A 19,323-nucleotide genomic window follows, 5' to 3' on the forward strand; every position below is an offset into this window, starting at 1 on the left:
TTTGGCAGATTTAGTAGCATGGAGCTTCTCTGTAACTGCAATGAGAGCATAAAGCAGCAGTTTCAGAGTGTTAGACTGGTTAGGGTCCTGTGGATTATTCTGTATCACATACACACCTAATATTTATTTATTTATACACTTATTATTTATTTACTCTTATCCACTTCAGTTTCTTTTTCCTCTCCACATAATGCTCTCCCAGGTAGTGTATAAAGACCAATTAAACCAAGTTTATGCAAAGATTATTAAATGACTCTCTAAAAGCATTTATATGACATCAGTCTGGAAAATGTGTAGATTGACATGCAGACAGGACTAAATTGTCTGATTAGCTGATTAGTTTGCAAAACAATAGATAATTCAGCCAGTAGTTTTCTCACGAAATAATGCAAAAAAACAGAGATGGTGTAAAGAAAATCACAAAGGCGCTCCTGTAAATGAAGAAATTACCCCAGGACCCTATGCACATTGTATCTAATCTAATGATGTAGGGAAATAAACATACACTAACTCAAATGTAGTCAATCTGACTAATAAGACTGCTATAATCACCTACATTCAACACCTACATTCTAAAAGCCTTTTTTGATTGGATTTTTACTTAGGGTCCTGGGGTAATTTCTTCTTTTACATCTGTGATTTTATTTATGTCCAGCTCCACCATGTGTATGTTGTTTCCTCTTGATTTTCCAGGTAGATGTTGTCTTGTGTTGAAAAACAATTTTTTTTTGGCTGCTGCTACTAGGCGTATTTAGTCTCCTAGCACACAAATACACCAAAACAAATCTTTATGAATCAAAATTTAAAATGATGATTGCTTTTGAACAGGGGCAGTCGAACAATATTATGCACAACAAACACATCTGTACATCATGGACTTACAATCAACTACTGTACTCACAGGAAAAAACTAGACAATAGTTGTGAAGTGCAAATATTCACAATAATTACTTATCTGGTATTAATTAATAATGAGCATATTTTAACACCAGTGTAGCCTGTTGCCATATACAAAAGTTGTTAAACAAAGCTAAGCTTTGTTTTCATTTCATTTCTTCGTGCATGACATAGAAAAAAAAAACTAAACTGGAAGCAAGAAACTGGAAGGCAGAGAGAAAGGAATTATTCACAGGAGACTTTACTATGATATTATATACAGTACTCAAATTAAACTAATTCTGACTTAATTTAAATACTTATTCTCATATAATTTATACATGGTCTGTGAGTGGCAGTGAGGTCAGAATTTAGGATGATCACCACCTTACCTCATCCCCAACCCCCACTCATTCCAAAAGTATTGGATGGAGCACCATCATTTGTTTGTTTATTAGTTAGTTTAGAAATCTTCCTGTTGGTTAGCAAGGTAGCCTGGGATAATGTTACATTATTCTGCTAAAATTAAGCTTGCTAATTTAACCTGATATATTAAGCTAGGCTCATTCAGAAGCTCTGCTTCCCCAAATTCATGTATGCAAACTGCAATGGTAACTGATTTTGGTAGGTAACACCTAATAATTTTGTGTTCTTCATCTTCTCGGATTTTGTTTTTGGCTGTTTCTCTGTCATCTCTCCTTGACAATGCATGTAGTTTATCATATAGCTAGCAAGTGCAAGATACACAGTCTCCTCTGTCCCTCACCGTCTTCCGACCTGTGCATGAGCACAAACACCCCCTGTTACTGATTAGATGCATTAGTGTTGTGTGGCTTGAACCCAGTCCCTTTCTTTGTTTCCCATTTACTGAGACAGGGCATATGATTTTAATGCCCATTTATTTTGTTCTTATGGCCGCGATGACTTACTGTATTATCATGCAATGTACTAAAATACAATATGACGCACCCGTCGAGTGGATGCCGCACTTGTCCTAGATTCAGCCCTGGTGTGACGAAATGAAACTGGCCTGATGTTCTATTTGCCGAAATCCCTGTAAGCATGTGGTTTTCGACCATTCTACATGTGAAACAGCTTTCACCTTCTCGCCAACTCCCCTGGTAGCGACACCCTACTGGCAAATTAATTAATGGCTGACGTATTTTAAGAGAATGAAAGAGTGTCGCCCAACGTTTCCATCTCGCTCTCTCATTTTCTGTGTGCTTCCCACTTATCCCTCGGCCAGTTCATACACCCTCACACACAGCTTACATGTGTTCAGGAGAGGGGCTGAATGATGCTAGGTTAGAATCAGTGCCCGGCAGCTCCCGAACCGACTGGAATGTGCGAACAGCCAAGGGACGTTTACCAGCGAAACGCTGAGAAAGATATGCCCAGTTTCGACTCCTGGTATTCAACGTGATTATATTACGTATTCATTGGCTAAAGTAGAAACTCGACAAGCTTTGTTGGATTATTGCTTTTCGTGAGCTACTGGAGAACAGTTCACGGGGGGCTGTCCTCCACCTCACTTGGATGGATTCTACTTGGCATAGCCTCTCTCCTTGCGTGAGAGATAATAAACTCTGACACAAAGACCATTGGGAAGGATCGCCCATTAGGAGCAATTTGCAAGGATTGTCATTCAGCGGAATCGAAAGATAACACATTTTCTGTGTGCGGCAAGGAGCGGACACACATCTGAACAATGTCTTCACTTCTTGGCTTCTTGTTGTGTTCTTAAAGGCGAGACACATGGCTGCCTTTGTCCGAGATGCACAGTAGATTTTTGCTCATCTCAGTCGTTAGGATTTTTCTTTATTTTGAGAAGGCTTTTTTATTTCATATGGCTGTCTTCAGTTTATACGGAATGGTAACCGACGCTTACTTGTGGATTAAATTTTTACTAGCAGAATGTGAAACAAGGCCACAATAACTAGACCGTGAATGCGATTTATTTACTTGGTATTTTCTTCAATGCCAGCCTCGCCTCATTAAAAGGTAGGAATAACAATCTCTTAGTTTGTCTGCCCTATATTGCATTGTTCGCAGTCTAGGTTACAGTGCAAGTTGGTAGTTATTGCATTATTTTCTCTCTTCTCTGTATTCATTGTGTTGCCGACATCGTGACTAAAACGATGTTTTGATAGTCGTTGTGGTCAACTGTAGCAGTCTTAGCCTTGAATGTCCCCAGATTTTTGGGGTTCTGGATGGGAAAAATAACAGTGCTTTTTGCATCATTTTGTTAATGGGGATCTTGAAAGAACAAAGAGAGTTTATTGATGGATAATGTTATCTTAATTTGTACTGAATGACAGTACAAAGCACTAGTAGGCTACTACATACTACTCATGTTCTTTCTCTTTTTCTTTTTTATTTTGCTTGTTGGTATACATAAACAAAAAGAAACAAAAGTATAACGTGAAAACACAAAGAATAACCTTATATTAGTAAGGACAATGGGAAATATACTTTGGTGTCATCTTTAGTCTGTTTTATGCTATGTTAGCTGTAAAAATCACTAACAATTCAATATGTTACATATATAATTGTGTCATTTAGGATATTTAACTAATTATTCTAATGTTGAATTGCATGTAAATCATGTACTCAAATGACATTTACCGATGTTCGAATCAAATAACAGTCTTCAGTCAGGGGGAGTATGTCTAATATAGCTTGCAGATGGACAGAAATAGGGTGTTCTCTCACTTCCGATCAGTTTAAATTAGATATAGCCTCTTTGACACTGTGTTCTAGTGTAAATAGGCGTTCGTGACCTAAATGCTTTCTAAATGCCGACACTGCACAATAACACATAAATGTTAATGGACTGAATTAATGCAATTTTTTTCCATGGACCAACAGTGCCTCCAAGTGGCGATTCAGAGAACTAAGAGTATTCTTAGTGTGATACCAATCCTTTGATGATTAAGGCCACCTGGTTCGTCCTAGAGCAGATGTATTAACACTCTCCCTCTAATTCTCAGGGTTCTGATGACACCTCTGAAAAACTCTTCAGAACAGCTGCCACTAAAGGTATCTATTCTTTCTCCATTTGTTCCAATGTATATGTTCACCACCACTGCAGTGACTTTCACTTTTACTTTGTTAATTGGTTTTAATTACTGGTGATGCATATATGTGTTTTTGCTTTGGTTGCTTTGCTTTGGTTATGAAATGTAATAGAGCCACATCTGCTGTTGCTGTACAAAGGATTATGTCTGTTTGTGTCATTGCCTGGTGTATGGGGATTTCTGATTGGTACTGTTCCTGAAATATAATATGTTCACAGAGAATTGCAGAGAACTGAAAGACAGAGTAGTACTGGCACATGGGGGGAGTATGCATAGTTTTTACATTTACATTTACTACATTTACAATTACTGTTAAATCAAATATTTTAGCAATTCTTATTACCAGTTTTTACACTGAACAAATGATGAATAATAAATACTGTATATAAATGTTCTAATTTTTCATGTTTAAACACAATGCTTAATATGCATAACAGTGTTTGACAGTGTTAAAATAAACACTGTTAAAATGAACAAAGTCATCTAAACAGTTCATCGGTTCCAGACCAAGACAATGGAGCCTGGACTTGAAAATTTACATTCCTTTTATGGGGCATTACCAGGATGAAAAGTGCCATGCAGGGTGTTTGAGGGTATGGGGGCAGAAGGGATCTGATCCTAATGAACAGCTTGTTGTTTAATAGCGACACGTTCCTTATTCCGTTCATCTGGGCCATTGATGGAGGCTGCTTTTTCGCCAGGAAACAGAACATGTCACTGCGTGCATTACACAAAATGGATGAACCCCCTTTTTGTACTGTATACATCAACCCAGGTTCTGGGTTCTGGCAACATAACATTTCACTATGCATTATCTAACATTGTTATTCCACCATTTTATATTTTTCTGTTTACTTTAATTGATGTGTACAAATGAGAGAATGGCTAAACATTTGTAGTCTGTTGCTAAATCATTTAAATTATTTTCCTTGCACTGTTTTGGCACAAAAACACAATATGCCTAAACTACATATTACCCCAATAAAAATATTGACACTCCATTTCAGGTAAATATAAAGAAATTGCAATTTAAATGAGCAATAAATAAGTAGACTAATCGACTAATGTTTAACACTGAGTCAGACATATTGAAGTCTGATAATTGCAGTTTAATCATGTGTGGAACTGTATCCACATCTACCTATGTATGGAAAAAGCCTAGTGATTTGTGAGTTTAGAGGGGAAAATGTAAGCAAAATCCCTTTCCCCCTTATTTAGGTATGTGTGGCTAGTGTGAATGACTGCAGTGTTTTTTTAGGAACACAGGCACACAGCAAATATTGATATGATATTTATCATGAGCTATACAGTGTACTACTGTAGGGACCAAAATATAAAAAAAAAAAACGTACAAGTGTAATTCTAATAATTTAAGGAACACTAAACAATACTATTTGGACTGAGAAGAAAGCCCAAATAGATGTATTTTGGTTCATTTTGTGTGAAGAATGCTATAGCATTTGGGCTTTCATCTCAGTCCAAACAGTATTGTTTAGTTGTACCTGAAGAAACTATAAGCATTACTCTTATACATTTACAGTGATGTGAATTTTTTTTTAAATATATTTAAATATTTGATATTCACTTGAACAATATTCAAAGGTAATATTACTAAACACATTAAACTGAAGAAATGTCTTTTAAAAATCGTTTGTAAAATGTGATTAAAAATACTGTTTTCTCATGAGCAAAAAGTTAGGACACTTCAAACTTTTATTATAATTATTCTAGAATTATTCTGTGGTGCACCTGATTCTAAAAATAGAGTGTGCACCACAATACCTGCGGATGATTATAAAATCATTAGAGAGGAATTTGGAGGAGCCTGTCTTAATTAAACCTCGGACATTTCGTTTGGTTTGCTCTTGATTGGTAAAGTGAGTGTTATTAACATGTGAGATTAACAGGTGAGATTCAATGAGCTTTCTGATGTCATTAAAAACAAGGTTGTACATGCAAATTAGTCTGGGAAGGGATTGAAAATGCTCTTGGAACAAGCTCTTGGAACAATTAGAACCAATACCAGTACCAGGACACCTAGACCAAAACCAGAACAGTGTACTTTGGACAAATTAAAGTTGAATTATTTAGATACAGTAACAGAGGACATTTTTGGCATAATCCAGACACAGCATTTGAGCAGAAAAACCCATATCAACTGTAAAACATCCATAATACTATGGTATGTACTGAGGGTAATCATACTGTGTATACAGTGCATCCGGAAAGTATTCACAGCGCTTCACTTTTTCCACATTTTGTTAGGTTACAGCCTTATTCCAAATTGTATTAAATTAATCTCTTTCCTAAAAATTCTACACAAAATACCCCATTATGACCATGTGAAAAAAGTTTTCTTGAGAGTTCTGAAAATTTATTAAAAATAAAAAACTAAGAAATCACATTTACGTAAGTATTCACAGCCTTCGCCATGAAGCTCAAAATTGAGCTCAGGTGCATCCTGTTTCCACTGATCATCCTTGAGATGTTTCTACAGCTTAAATGGAGTCCCCCTGTGGTAAATCCAGTTGATTGGACATGATTTGGAAAGGCACACACCTGTCTATATAAGGTCCCACAGTTGACTGCATGTCAGAGCACAAACACCAAGCATGAAGTCAAAGGAATTGTCTGTAGACCTCCGAGACAAAATAGTCTCGAGGCACAAATCTGGGGAAGGATACAGAAAAATTTCTGCTGCTTTGAAGGTCCCAATGAGCACAGTGGCCTCCATCATCCGTAAATGGAAGAAGTTTGGAACCACCAGGACTCTTCCTAGAGCTGGCCGGCCATCTAAATTGAGCGATCGGGGGAGAAGGGCCTTGGTCAGGGAGGTGACCAAGAACCCGATGGTCACTCTGTCAGAGCTCCAGCGTTCCTCCGTGGAGAGAGGAGAACCTTGCAGAAGGACAACCATCTCTGCAGCAATCCACCAATCAGGCCTGTATGGCAGAGTGGCCAGGCGAAAGCCACTCCTTAGTAAAAGGCACAAGGCAGCCCGTCTGGAATTTGCCAAAAGGCACCTGAAGGACTCTCAGACCATGAGAAACAAAATTCTCTGGTCTGATGAGACAAAGATTGAACTCTTTGGTGTGAATGCCAGGCGTCATGTTTGGAGGAAACCAGGCACTGCTCATCACGAGGCCAATACCATCCCTACAGTCAAGCATGGTGGTGGCAGCATCATGCTATGGGGATGTTTTTCAGCAGCAGGAACTGCCAGACTAGTCAGGATAGAGGGAAAGATGAATGCAGCAATGTACAGAGACATCCTGGATGAAAACCTACTCCATAGCGCTCTTGACCTCAGACTGGGGCGACGGTTCATTTTTCAGCAGGACAACGATCCGAAGCACACAGCCAAGATCTCAAAGGAGTGGCTTCAGGACCACCCTGTGAATGTCCTAGAGTGGCCCAGCCAGAGCCCAGACTTGAATCCGATTGAACATCTCTGGAGAGATCTGAAAATGGCTGTGCACAGACGTCTCCCATCCAACCTGATGGAGCTTCAGAGGTACTGCAAAAAAGAATGGGCAAAACTGCCTAAAGAGAGGTGTGTCAAGCTTGTGGCATCATATTCAAAAAGACTTGAGGCTGTAGTTGCTGCCAAGGGTGGTTCTACAAAGTATTAAGCAAAGGCTGTGAATACTTATGTAAATATGATTTCTTTGTTTTTTAATTTTAATAAATTTTCAGAACTCTCAAGAAAACTTTTTTCACATGGTCATAATGGGGTATTTTGTGTAGAATTTTGAGGAAAGAGAATAATTTAATACAATTTGGAATAAGGCTGTAACCTAACAAAATGTGGAAAAAGTGGAGCGCTGTGAATACTTTCCGGATGCACTGTATTAGCTTATTATTTAAATGGCCAGTATTTCACTGTTTGAATGTCTGTGACAGTCATTTTGCTTGTTTATATATAAACAGAAAAAATAAACTAATAATGCAGTCCTTATGTTAGAGTATAAGATAAGATAAGATAAGATAATCCTTTATTAGTCCTGCAGTGGGGAAATTCTCAGTGTCACAGCAGAAAGGGATAGCAAAATGTAAAAATGTATGTAAAAATGAATGTCAATAAGACCTAGTGCAGCTACTAACAACTGTTGACAATAAAAACTCTTGCTTGTAAACAGAAAGATGAAACAAGACCGGTAATCTGTTGAGTTGTGCTACCCATCAATATGTCCTATGTATAGGCTCTGCGCATGCGCGAACCCACACTTCTAAATGTTTACTCTAAATGTATGATAATTCTGTTTTGTGCTTCATACAATCTGAGCTTACTGTTAATGTGTTCCAAAAGTGAAAATTGTGAATCAAAATTCAAAAATACAAAATACAATTTCTTATCACCTCAGTTACCTTACATTATACTTATATATAGATTTACGCTATCCAAATATCTTTCCTCCTCTGCTGGGAGCATTTTCTAATATGATGCTTTTAGCCTGGCAACATATCCTACCCACTGGTTTGTTTAGGCAGATTTACTTATAAAAATACACTATGGTAGCATGCTTCGACAAGGTAGCACAACTCGACAAAACACCAGTTCTGTTTTGTTTGGACTCATTGCTGGCTTAGATATGTTAGCTAGCAGACTAAACACCACAGCACAGACCATGTCCAACTCAGGCTCAAATCACATATAGAGGATAAAGCCAAGTGGATGGTCTTAGGAGTGTTTTTGACTGGTTTCCTTGTTCTGTCTTTCAGTCAAACTCAGCATCACCAAATTTGGCCATGTCCATGAAACTGCTTAAATTACTTTTGAGCCTGTTAAAATGGAGGGACTAGATAAAATACGGTTATTGCAATATTTTATAATATTTTATTTTTATAACTCCTTGAATTAAAGCTGGGAATTTACACTTTAATCACATTATAATTGCATTATTTAAACATGCTTGATATATCTGGTGGTGTAAAGAGGCAAACTTACATATTTGTACATGTTGCATTTGCACGAGTTGAAAAGTACCAGGAATGGAGATATCTTTACCTTCTCTGAGTAAATCGTTCTCTGAGTAAATTCTTCTCTCATCCAGCCCTACCTGTTGGAAGTCTGAGTTCTTGTACTGGACTGGGGCAGCAGGACGGGGTAGTGTGAGTTAAATCAATCTGATCTCTGGTGTTTAAACAGTGCATTAAATGGCACAATAAATTAATTTGATTTGATATATTAAGCAAATTCATCTTAGCTTAGCCTAGCCCCACTACTTTGCTAACCTAGTATACTAATAGGTTGATGTATAAATAGTTCTGACCAAAGGAAGATGGGTCCCCCTTTGTGAGTCTTGGTTTATTGATTTATTTTTGTCTTTTACAAATTACTGATTGTGTAAAGCTGCTTTGTGACAACAACAGTTGTAAAAAAAAATGAATAAATTAAATTAACATAAATAAATTTGACTTGACCTGACTTGACAATACATTTGGATGTTGGACATCACCACATCGCGATGCCTTGTGTCACAATGCTTCTTTACACCCCTGTTGTTATTAGCAGCAGATCTTACCCAAGTGTGGATCTGTTTATAGAAACAAAAAGATCAGATCTGTATTTGCCAATACTCAACATTAAGGCACACAGATCAGAATGGGCCATTACAGCAACAATATATAATAGGATTGAGAAAGTATTTTGAAATGTATACCCTTTTACCTCTTTCAGAATTACCTGTAAGGAGTAATCGCTTGGATTGATCTTAACAGGACACTCATTCCTAGGGAGTGTCATGACGGGTTAGGCCAGACACAGAGGGATGAACACTCGCAGAGATGGACTCAATGCAAGTAATTTATTAAACAAAACAAGACAAACAAAAGGGGGCAAATGAGACAAAAAGATTCAGCAGCTAAAGGGCATAAACGTGAACAGTGATCAACATAACCAGAACATGACGAACAAGAGGGTGAAAACAAAAAGACCTGAGACCAGGGGTATAGCTGGGGAACCAGGTACTTGGCAAGAGCGGCTAGGCCTCGGGCAACCTCAAGGTTCCTTAACCATAAACCATTAAATCCATTTAATTCTCGGCGTCGAACAGAGCGTCGACTCCCCTTAAGTACCCCCTACTGCCTAGCAGGATCGAGAGTCGTGGAAATCTCTCCGTGGAAAGCGAGCAAACTTCGCTGGAAGCTCGAACCTCCGAGTGGATTGCTAGCAACCAACAGAGATGAGCCGAAGCTGGCCTAAGCACTATGTGGTAACAGATGGGAACCTCTCGGGCAACCTCAAGGTTCCTTAACCATAAACCATTTAATCCATTTAATTATCTGCGTTGAACAGAGAAGTACCCCCTGTCTCAGGTGAAACACATCAACTAAACAAGACATGATAACCCTGAACCAAAACTCATGAACATGAACAAAACACTGAACCAATACATACATGAACGCAAATGAACAAGAACCGAGTCCATGAATCAAAACCATAATGGAAACACAACAAAAGTCTTTCTGTGAGCCTGTCTGCGGCGGCTCGGCATCGCCCCAGGGAGGGGGCCATACCAAGGGGCTGACAGGGAGGTCCTAAACAGTTCTCAATATTGCACAGTACAACTGTGTGTTATTATTGTAGTCAGATTGTGTTTGTCTATAATGGTGACTTAATTTCTTAGTAATCAATGTAGTATTCCAAGCAATTTTAAGGGATTCATTTTAGTTGTCACTCACAACAGCAGGTAGATTAGATTAGATTATTTTAGCCACAACTACCTTACCTGTAGTGTTACCTGCAGGATTCACTAGGCCACTTTTAATTAGGATTTGAGGGCATGTGAACCCTCAAGTGACTGCAAAATACACCCATACACCTCTACTGACTCAAATGCACAAGAAAAGTCAATCACCTGACCCCATAAAAATATTTGGTGAGATTTGAAGAAGGTGAATGCAGCACACAGTTCTGTGAACATTCATGTGCTGCACCACTAAGAAGAAGCAACTCAATCGATTTGAAATAGTCTGACTGGGTATTGTAAAGCAGCAATAGGTGAGGTATACACTGTGTGCAGGATTATTAGGCAAATGAGTATTTTGATCACATCATCCTTTTTATACATGCTGTCCTACTCCAAGCTCTATAGGCTTGAAAGCCAACTACCAATCAAGTAAATCAGGTGATGTGCATCTCTGTAATGAGAAGGGGTGTGGTCCAATGACATCAACATCCTATATAAGGTGTGCTTAATTATTAGGCAACTTTCTTTCCTTTGGCAAAATGGGTCAGAAGACTTTGAAAAGTCAAAAATTGTGAGATGTCTTGCAGAGGGATACAGCAGTCTTGAAATTGCCAAACTTTTGAAGCATGATCACCGAACAATCAAGCGTTTCATGGCAAGATGCCATTTGCCACCAGTTTTGCCATGTTTCAGAGCTGCAACGTTACTGGAGTATCAAAAAGCACAAGGTGTGCGATACTCAGGGACATGGCCAAGGTAAGGAATGCTGAAAAAACGACCACCTTTGAACAAGAAACATAAGATAAAACGTCAAGACTGGGCCAAGAAATATCTTAAGACTGATTTTTCTAATGTTTTAAGGACTGATGAAATGCGAGTGACTCTTGATGGGCCAGATGGATGGGCCCGAGGCTGGATCAGTAAAGGGCAGAGAGCTCCACTCTGACTCAGACGCCAGCAAGGTGGAGGTGGGGTACTGGTATGGGCTGGCATCATCAAAGATGAACTTGTGGGACCTTTTTGGGTTGAGGATGGAGTGAAGCTCAACTCCCAGACCTACTGCCAGTTTCTGGAAGACACCTTCTTCAAGCAGTGGTACAGAAAAAAGTCGGTATCGTTCAAGAAAAACATGATTTTCATGCAGGACAATGCTTCATCACATGCATCCAAATACTCCAGTGTGGCTGGCCAGTAAGGGTCTAAAAGAAGAAAAAATGATGACATGGCCCCCTTGTTCACCTGATCTGAACCCCATAGAGAACCTGTGGTCCCTCATAAAATGTGAGATCTACAGGGAGGGAAAACAGTACAGTGTACAAACAGTGTCTGGGAGGCTGTGGTGTCTGCTGCACGCAATGTTGATCTGTAAACAGATCAAGCAACTGACAGAATCTATGGATGAAAGGCTTTTGAGTGTCATCGTAAAGAAAGGTGGCTATATTGGTCACTGATTTGCTTTTGGTTTTGTTTTTGAATGTCAGAAATGTTTATTTCTAAATTTTGTTATATTGGTTTACCTGGTGGAAATAAACAAGTGAGATGGGTATATATTTGTTTTTTATTAAGTTGCCTATATTCTGCACAGTAATAGTTACCTACACAAACAGATATCCTCCTAAGATAGCCAAATCTAAAAAAAAAAAAAAAACACTCCAACTTCCAAAAATATTAAGTTTTGATATTTGAGTCTTTTGGGTTGATTGAATCCTCTTAAATACAACTTGCCTAATAATTCTGCACACACTGTATAATAGTCAGACCAACAAAGTATCTAAGGCTTTATTTTGCATGCATAGATTTTAATGCATTGGGTGAATAAGAGTTGTGTATTTGTATTAAATATGTGCCTTAAATAAAAACGGTGTTTATTTTTAATGAAGCAATGTCTATCTTTCTTAAGGATGACAAAGATTAAAGCCTGATGGGCTGCCGGAAGATGTTATTGCATATTCATTGTTGGATTTGGCAGTGTTCATAAAATCATTCATTTTTGTCTTTTGTTTTTCATGATGTGGATATGAAATGAAAGCTCCCTTAATATATGACTTTGGAGTTTCCCACAACATAGTTGCAGAAATCTTAGGGATAGAATTTGTACTAAAAATATTTGATTAGAGACACCGTTAACTGTAAGTTAGACAGCAGATGTGTATTAAGATGCTAGAGATGTTCATTATTACCTGAAAAACGTGTTATGAGCGCAGAAAGTTAGAGTGGATGATATTTTCTACATGAAAATAGCCAATGTGTGCAAAGGTACAGTATATCTGAGAAAAAAGAATGAACTCTAGCTTTAGGATTAAAGAAATGTCATGCATCTGAGATTACAAACTCTCTCATAAATATTTTAATCATCAGATTTAGAGCCTTAATTCTACTGGAACAATTATCCAATTGGTCAATTCAACAATCAAGGTCCCCCCACCTAACACAAGAGAAAATAAATACAGCTGTAATACTAGATAAAAATCTGTCAGAAGAAATCATTATCCCAGTTTGGAGCATAAATGTTTACTAAATGTACTGGGGTGTTTTACAGTACCCTCTGCCATTAGAATTAGAGGTCCATTCACCCTACCTTACCGTTTTTGATGTCAGATCTTTTCTTGAAGAAAAACACTTGCTGCCGGTCCTCCCCGGCATCTTCTCCTGTCTCCCAGCACTCTTTGCTGGGCTTCTCCTTCTTAATGGCTGGCCCCCTGAGTTCGCCTCCTTGTAACATCAAAGGCCATATTAAGGACATACTAGCAAAACTTCAGTTTTGCTGGAGTAGACAACATTATGTCCGGAGGCGAGATGGATAAAATGTTATCGTTATGCTGCTGACATCATTCTGTAACTGAATCTTCACTGGATTATGTTAAGATTAAGGGTCAAGGGTGGGTTGGAATTAGGTTTTGGGTTCAGGTTAAAGTTAGAGTTAAGGCCAGGCTGGGGGTTATGAGTAGGTTTTAAATTTTAGTTTGGGTGAGGGCTGGGAAAGGGGGTTAAGATTAGGTTTTAAATTGAGGTTTAGGTGAGGGCCAGGATGGTGGTTAGGATTAGGTTTTGAGTTGAGGTTAGGGTTAAGATTAGGGCCATAAAAGGTGGTTATGATTAGGTTTTGGGTTGAGGTTCAAATTCGGATAAGGGCATGGGTTCAGTTTAGGTTTTGGGAAAGGCTGGATTAAGTTTTGGGTTAAGGTTATAGTTAAGATTAAAGCCGGGATGGTGGTTAGAACTAGGTTTTGGGTTGAGGTTAAGATAAGGATAAGGGCATGGGTTAAATTTAGGTTTTGGGAAAGGCTGAGTTTTTGCTTAATGTAAGAAACACATTATGTCTACTTCATGTAACATATCAACAATAAATCTACTTAATTTCAGTATTGCTTCAGCATACACATCTTGAGTCTTGACATCTTAAAAACGATATTTACCTCTGTGTATTCAGATGCTTCACTACTTTTGTTGTTGTTGTTGAAGTGTAACTGATACTCTAATGCTTCAAACTGATAATGCTAATGATCTACAAACGCTCAAAATAAACTATTACGGGGTTGGGAAACATAAAATAATAAACATAGAACAAACAACCAGTGGTAAACATTGACAGAAGCAATATCAAACATGGCAGTTACATACTAAGAACACATGGTATAGTGACCTGCACAGAAAAACAAATTTACATATTCACATATTCAAGTAAAGTACAATACAACATCCTCACACGTTTTCCTTGTGAGGTCTGTAACCGTGTCAATGTGTGTATATGTTCCGTGTGGGTGTGAAAAGAAAGAGTACTCTCTACACACATGGACAAAATTGTTGGTACCCATCGGTTAATGAAAGAAAAACCCACAATAGTCACAGAAATAACTAAAATGTGACAAAAGTAATAAGAAATAATAATTCTGTGAATATAAACAAATGAAAATCGATTGATTTTAAAACATGCTTCAAAAGAATTATTTTATAAAGCAAACTCATGAAACAGGCCTTGACAAAAATGATGGTACCCCTGAAAATAATGTGATCAGAGGGACATGTTAAATCAAGGTGTGTCCACTAATTAGCATCACAGGTGTCTACAATCTTGTAATCAGTCAGTGGGCCTATATATAGGGCTACAGGTAGTCACTGTGCTGTTTGGTGACATGGTGTATACCACACTCAACATGGACCAGAGGAAGTGAAGGAAAGAGTAGTCTCAGGAGATTAGAAACATGTTAAAGGTAAAGGTTATAAGACCATCTCCAAGCAGCTTGATGTTCCTGTGACTACAGTTGCGCATATTATTCAGAAATTTAAGATCCATGGGACTGTAGCCAACCTCCCTGGACGTGGCCGCAAGAGGAAAATGTATGACAAATCAAAGAGACAGATAATACGAATGGTAACAAAAGAGCCCAGAAAAACTTCTAAAGAGATTAAAGGTGAACTTCAAGCTCCGTTGTTGTTTGAGCCAAAGTGGACTTCATGGGAGACAACCAAGGAGGACACCATTGTTGAAAACGAATTATAAAAAAGCCAGACTAGAATTTGCCAAACTACATGTTGACAAGCCCCAAAGCTTCACGAACACCATATTTAGATCCCAACAAATACAGGTTATGATAACTTGAGCAGAAACTTTAAATGAGACATATATACAAATATAGGAGAATCATATCGTTCACCCTGTGTGAGAGTCCCATTCACCCTATGCAAAGCAAGAAAGGTCCCTCCTGCATAGTGCCCATACAATGCACTTGTCCAGAGACAGTGCATATGCTAACAAAATAAACATTTAGCCTACCTGAGGTGTTGAGATCATAAACCTTGAAATAAAACAGTTCCAGCCACTAGTCCAGGAAAATTACCAGCAGCATTAGTAATTATGAGAAAATAGGTGCCAAGTAGCGCATTGTTCAAGTTTGCTACACCAGTAAGAGTCCTTGGACAAGACTCCTAACACTACACTGGCCCACCTCTGTAATACAAGTAACCTTGTAAGTCGCTCTGGATAAGAGCGTCAGCTAAATGCCATAAATGTAAATGTAAATGATCCTCCTCTATGAACTTGAAAACCTCTCCCGGTGTGTTGAATACGCAGATCTTCCCGTCTTTTAGCTGTACTCTTAGTCGTGCAGGTCAGATGTAGCAGGTGAAGTTCCTCTCCTTCAGACCCTTCAATCCTGGAATCATCTGCTTGCGGCACCTAACAGGCTCCACGCTCAGGTCATGTCACTTTTTCCCTCTAGTGAACTTTTTTATAGTGTTGCTCCCTTTCTCTTTGGCAAGGTGCAGTATCTTTTCTCTGTCTTGATAGCGAAGAAAGCGGATCAGAACAGGTCTCGGAGGTTCATTTAGGGCAGTTTAGAGCTTGAAGTCGATGAGCGCACTCAATGTCCAGAGGGCTGTAAAAGTGAGCCGCTCCCAGGACTTGGGGTAGCCATTCACTAAAGAACTTAACTGGGTCTCGGCCCTCAGTGCTCTCCTTCAGGCCCACAATGCGGACGTTGTTTCGCCCGCTGTAATTCTCCAAAAAGTCCACTTTGCTTTTAAGGGACTCGTTGTCCTTCAGCAGCCGGTCTATGAGTTGTTCATGTCTGCTCATGGTATCCTCAGTTTCGCTAATGTGCTGCTCTGCATCTGCTACCCTTGCAATCAGGCTATTCAAAGTGCAGTACAACCTGTATGGAGTTTTGGAACTCCATAAGAATAGAAGGAATACATTTTCTGTTAGGATTAGTTATGGTTAAAGCGTTAAAGATAGTTAAAGTGAGTAAATAATGTATAATTGAGTATAACATACTTAATTCAAAGGGGTTTACCACAATAAAAATATCTGGGTGTTGTGTACATAGTTGTGTTCAGTTAGCCTGGCAAAAGAATCCACATGGATCCCATTCTTTCTAGAGCCCTTACCAGATGGCTTCAACAATCAAGTCAAGAGGCTTTTATTGTCATTCCATCTGACTAAAAGTACACAGTGGAGTGAAATTATGTTCCTATAAATATGATAAATACAACAGACATTAGAAACAGTAAACTGACAGGACAGTACATATGTTGACACAGCACCCAGTACTAAATGTGTTAAATCATAACTATATGCAGTCAGCTCATAACATATGTGAACACAATTAATTACTAAGATAGAAGAGAACAGTTATTTTGGAATACACTATTTAGCAGCAAGTACATTGGGGCAGTGTCAATAGAGATGTGTATGTGAGTGCGAATGTGCATTGTGTGTAAGTGTGCATGAGGTAAGTGTCTGGGGTTTCAGCTTAGTTCTTAAGTGTTAAGAAGTCTGATAGCTTGAGGGCTGTAGCTGTTTGAGAGTGATGACTTGGATGCTCCGGTATCTTCTGCCAGACGGCAGCAGTGAGAAGAGTCTGTGTGAGGGATGGGTGGGTGGGGTCGTCCACAATGCTGGTGTTTTTGCGGATGCAGAACATTTTTTAATGTGCCTCATGGAAAGCCTTTCGAAGCACTTCGTAATGATGGGTGTGAATGCAAAGGGACGGTAGTGTTTGAAACAGGACACCAGGAACTTCTTCAGCACAGGGATGATGGTGGTGGTGGTCTTAAAGCATGTAGGGATGATTGCGGTATCCAAAGAGCTGTTGGAGAACATCTACCAGCTGTCTTGCACATTCTCTGAGCACTCTACCGGGTGTGCAATACAATCCTGGGACTTTTTGTGGGTTGACTTTGTGTAGAGTTCTCTGTACATCAACTGTACTTCATAATGATGGGTGTGAGTGCAACGGGACAGTAGTATGGTGTTGCACAGGTATGATGGTGGTGGTCGTAAAGCATTGGTTCATTTGGATGATGTGTGGTCTTCCTCGCTCTCTGTGCTTCAAACCGAGCATAGAAGTTGCTCATCGCATCTGGAATGGAGGCATTTCCTTACCATGCAGATGGAGGTCAGTTCATGAAAATCAATGAATTGACTTCAATTGACTATAAGCCTCTTAAATATCTTTTAAAAATGTATGATATTTATTAGTATATTTATAGTTTTTTGAGTTTAATTTTTTTTATTTAAGTAATGTTCAGACGTTTACGTTGAAGTTTTGTTCATGTCAAGTTTCACAGACTTTTAGGTTTATGCTCAAGGTTATGTTTTGTTTCACAGACTTTTAAGTTGACTTCCATGCTTATGTTTCACGTCACGGTTTAGTTGTTTTCACGTGTGTTTCGTTTGTGTTCTTTATTCTGTTGATTCGGTTCACCTGAGGCTGTGGTATTTAAGGAGCTAGCGCGAGATACCCGTTGCCGAGAATTGCTAGTTCATGGTCAAGTTTTCAGGTTTGAGAGACCATGAAGACGGCAGAACGGCCTCCTCGTTCTGCTACATCCAGTTCATTGTATTGTTCATGGGCGTGCCACATTCAGGTCTGTTCCGGTTTATGCTTCAGGGTTCTGCAGCTGATCTCCCAGCTCCTTTTTCCTACATCATGTAAATTCCGTAGCGCCTGACGAGCGCAGTTTTATTTATCCCTCATTTCCCCAGGCACTGCCTGCTGATTTTAGTTTTCATTCTGCCTCCCCTTCACGTCCCCCTTTTCAAGCCTAGCTCCTGAAGTCCCACCAGCCTCAGGTGTGTTTATTATATTGTCCACATTCCTTTGTCACTTTCATGTTTTGGTCATTCATTTGGCCCTGTACTTTGCTGCCTTTTCGTTTACGTTTACCCCCTGCTTTTTGTTAATAAATTACTCTTGCATCGTACTATCCCTGAGTGTTCATCCCTCCTTGTTAGACCTAGCCAGTCATGACAGTAATACGTTAGTAGAAAATAAATTATTTACCACTACTACTACTACTTTCAAACATGACAGTATAATTTACAAATAAATTCTACTACAATGTGATTTCCTGGATTTTTTTCTAATAGTTAAAGTGTACATATGATGAAAATTACAGACCTCTCTCATTTTTCTAAGTAGGAGAATTTGCACAATGAGTGGCTGACTAAATACTTTTTGGCCCCACTGTATATGTCTATATATGTCAAAGTTAGTTTGACACAATGACATCTAATGATCAGGGAAGCTCTGACAAATGTGGAGCCTCAGTCACAGACAAATGATATTGATAGTACAGCTGAGAAGAAATAAAACTATAATCATAACTACGATTCAAATGAAAGCAAATGACTACAAGTGAGCAGACTGCCACTCCACTGTCCCAGGGTAGAGCAGCATCTGATAAAGCGAATACTGTTCCAAGACACCCATGACTACTCTGAAGAAGATACAATTTTCAACAGCTAAGATGGAAGAGATTCTGCATATGACAATTGTTGCCTGGGTTATTCACCAGTCTCGTAAGTTTCGGAAAGTGCCAAAGAGAATTCAGTCTCACTGCAGTTCACCCAAAAGCATGTGGGAGTCTCCAAGGTCCACTGGAAGAAGGTTCTTTGTTGTGATGAGACCAAAATGCACATTTTTGGCCATCAGACTCAACTTTACGTTTGTCAGACACTAAACACTGTAAAAAGTAGTAAAAAAGTAAAAGCAGGTTATGGGAAGATGGCCAGTAGAGAGCCCTAAGAGCAAAAGTGAAGATGAAAGTGAGCCATCTGTTCTTGATGAAATTGTTTCAAAGAAAGGCCAATATCTTTCAAAGAAAGAAATGCCAATAAAGTCTCAGGTCTGTCCAAAATGCATAATATCCCGCCAGGTCAGGAAACACTACCAATT

The 19,323-nt window shown here is 38.9% G+C and overlaps 1 protein-coding gene across 7 annotated transcripts in view; it reads left to right on the plus strand.

Annotated features, from left to right (window-relative positions):
- Positions 1-19,323, plus strand: part of auts2a (activator of transcription and developmental regulator AUTS2 a) — a 278,830-nt gene that overhangs the window by 203,520 nt on the left and 55,987 nt on the right. For 6 of the 7 annotated variants that reach the window (XM_072659109.1, XM_072659113.1, XM_072659112.1 and 3 more), the window contains exon 5: positions 3,867-3,915. In XM_072659109.1, the coding sequence (XP_072515210.1) occupies positions 3,867-3,915 (49 nt within the window). Of the gene's footprint in view, positions 1-3,866; positions 3,916-9,667; positions 9,756-19,323 lie in introns of those variants that run through there. The other variant, XM_072659115.1, reaches the window with a different exon arrangement.

Source organism: Salminus brasiliensis, chromosome 16, assembly GCF_030463535.1.
Source record: "Salminus brasiliensis chromosome 16, fSalBra1.hap2, whole genome shotgun sequence".
Classification (NCBI taxonomy): Eukaryota; Metazoa; Chordata; class Actinopteri; order Characiformes; family Bryconidae; genus Salminus; species Salminus brasiliensis.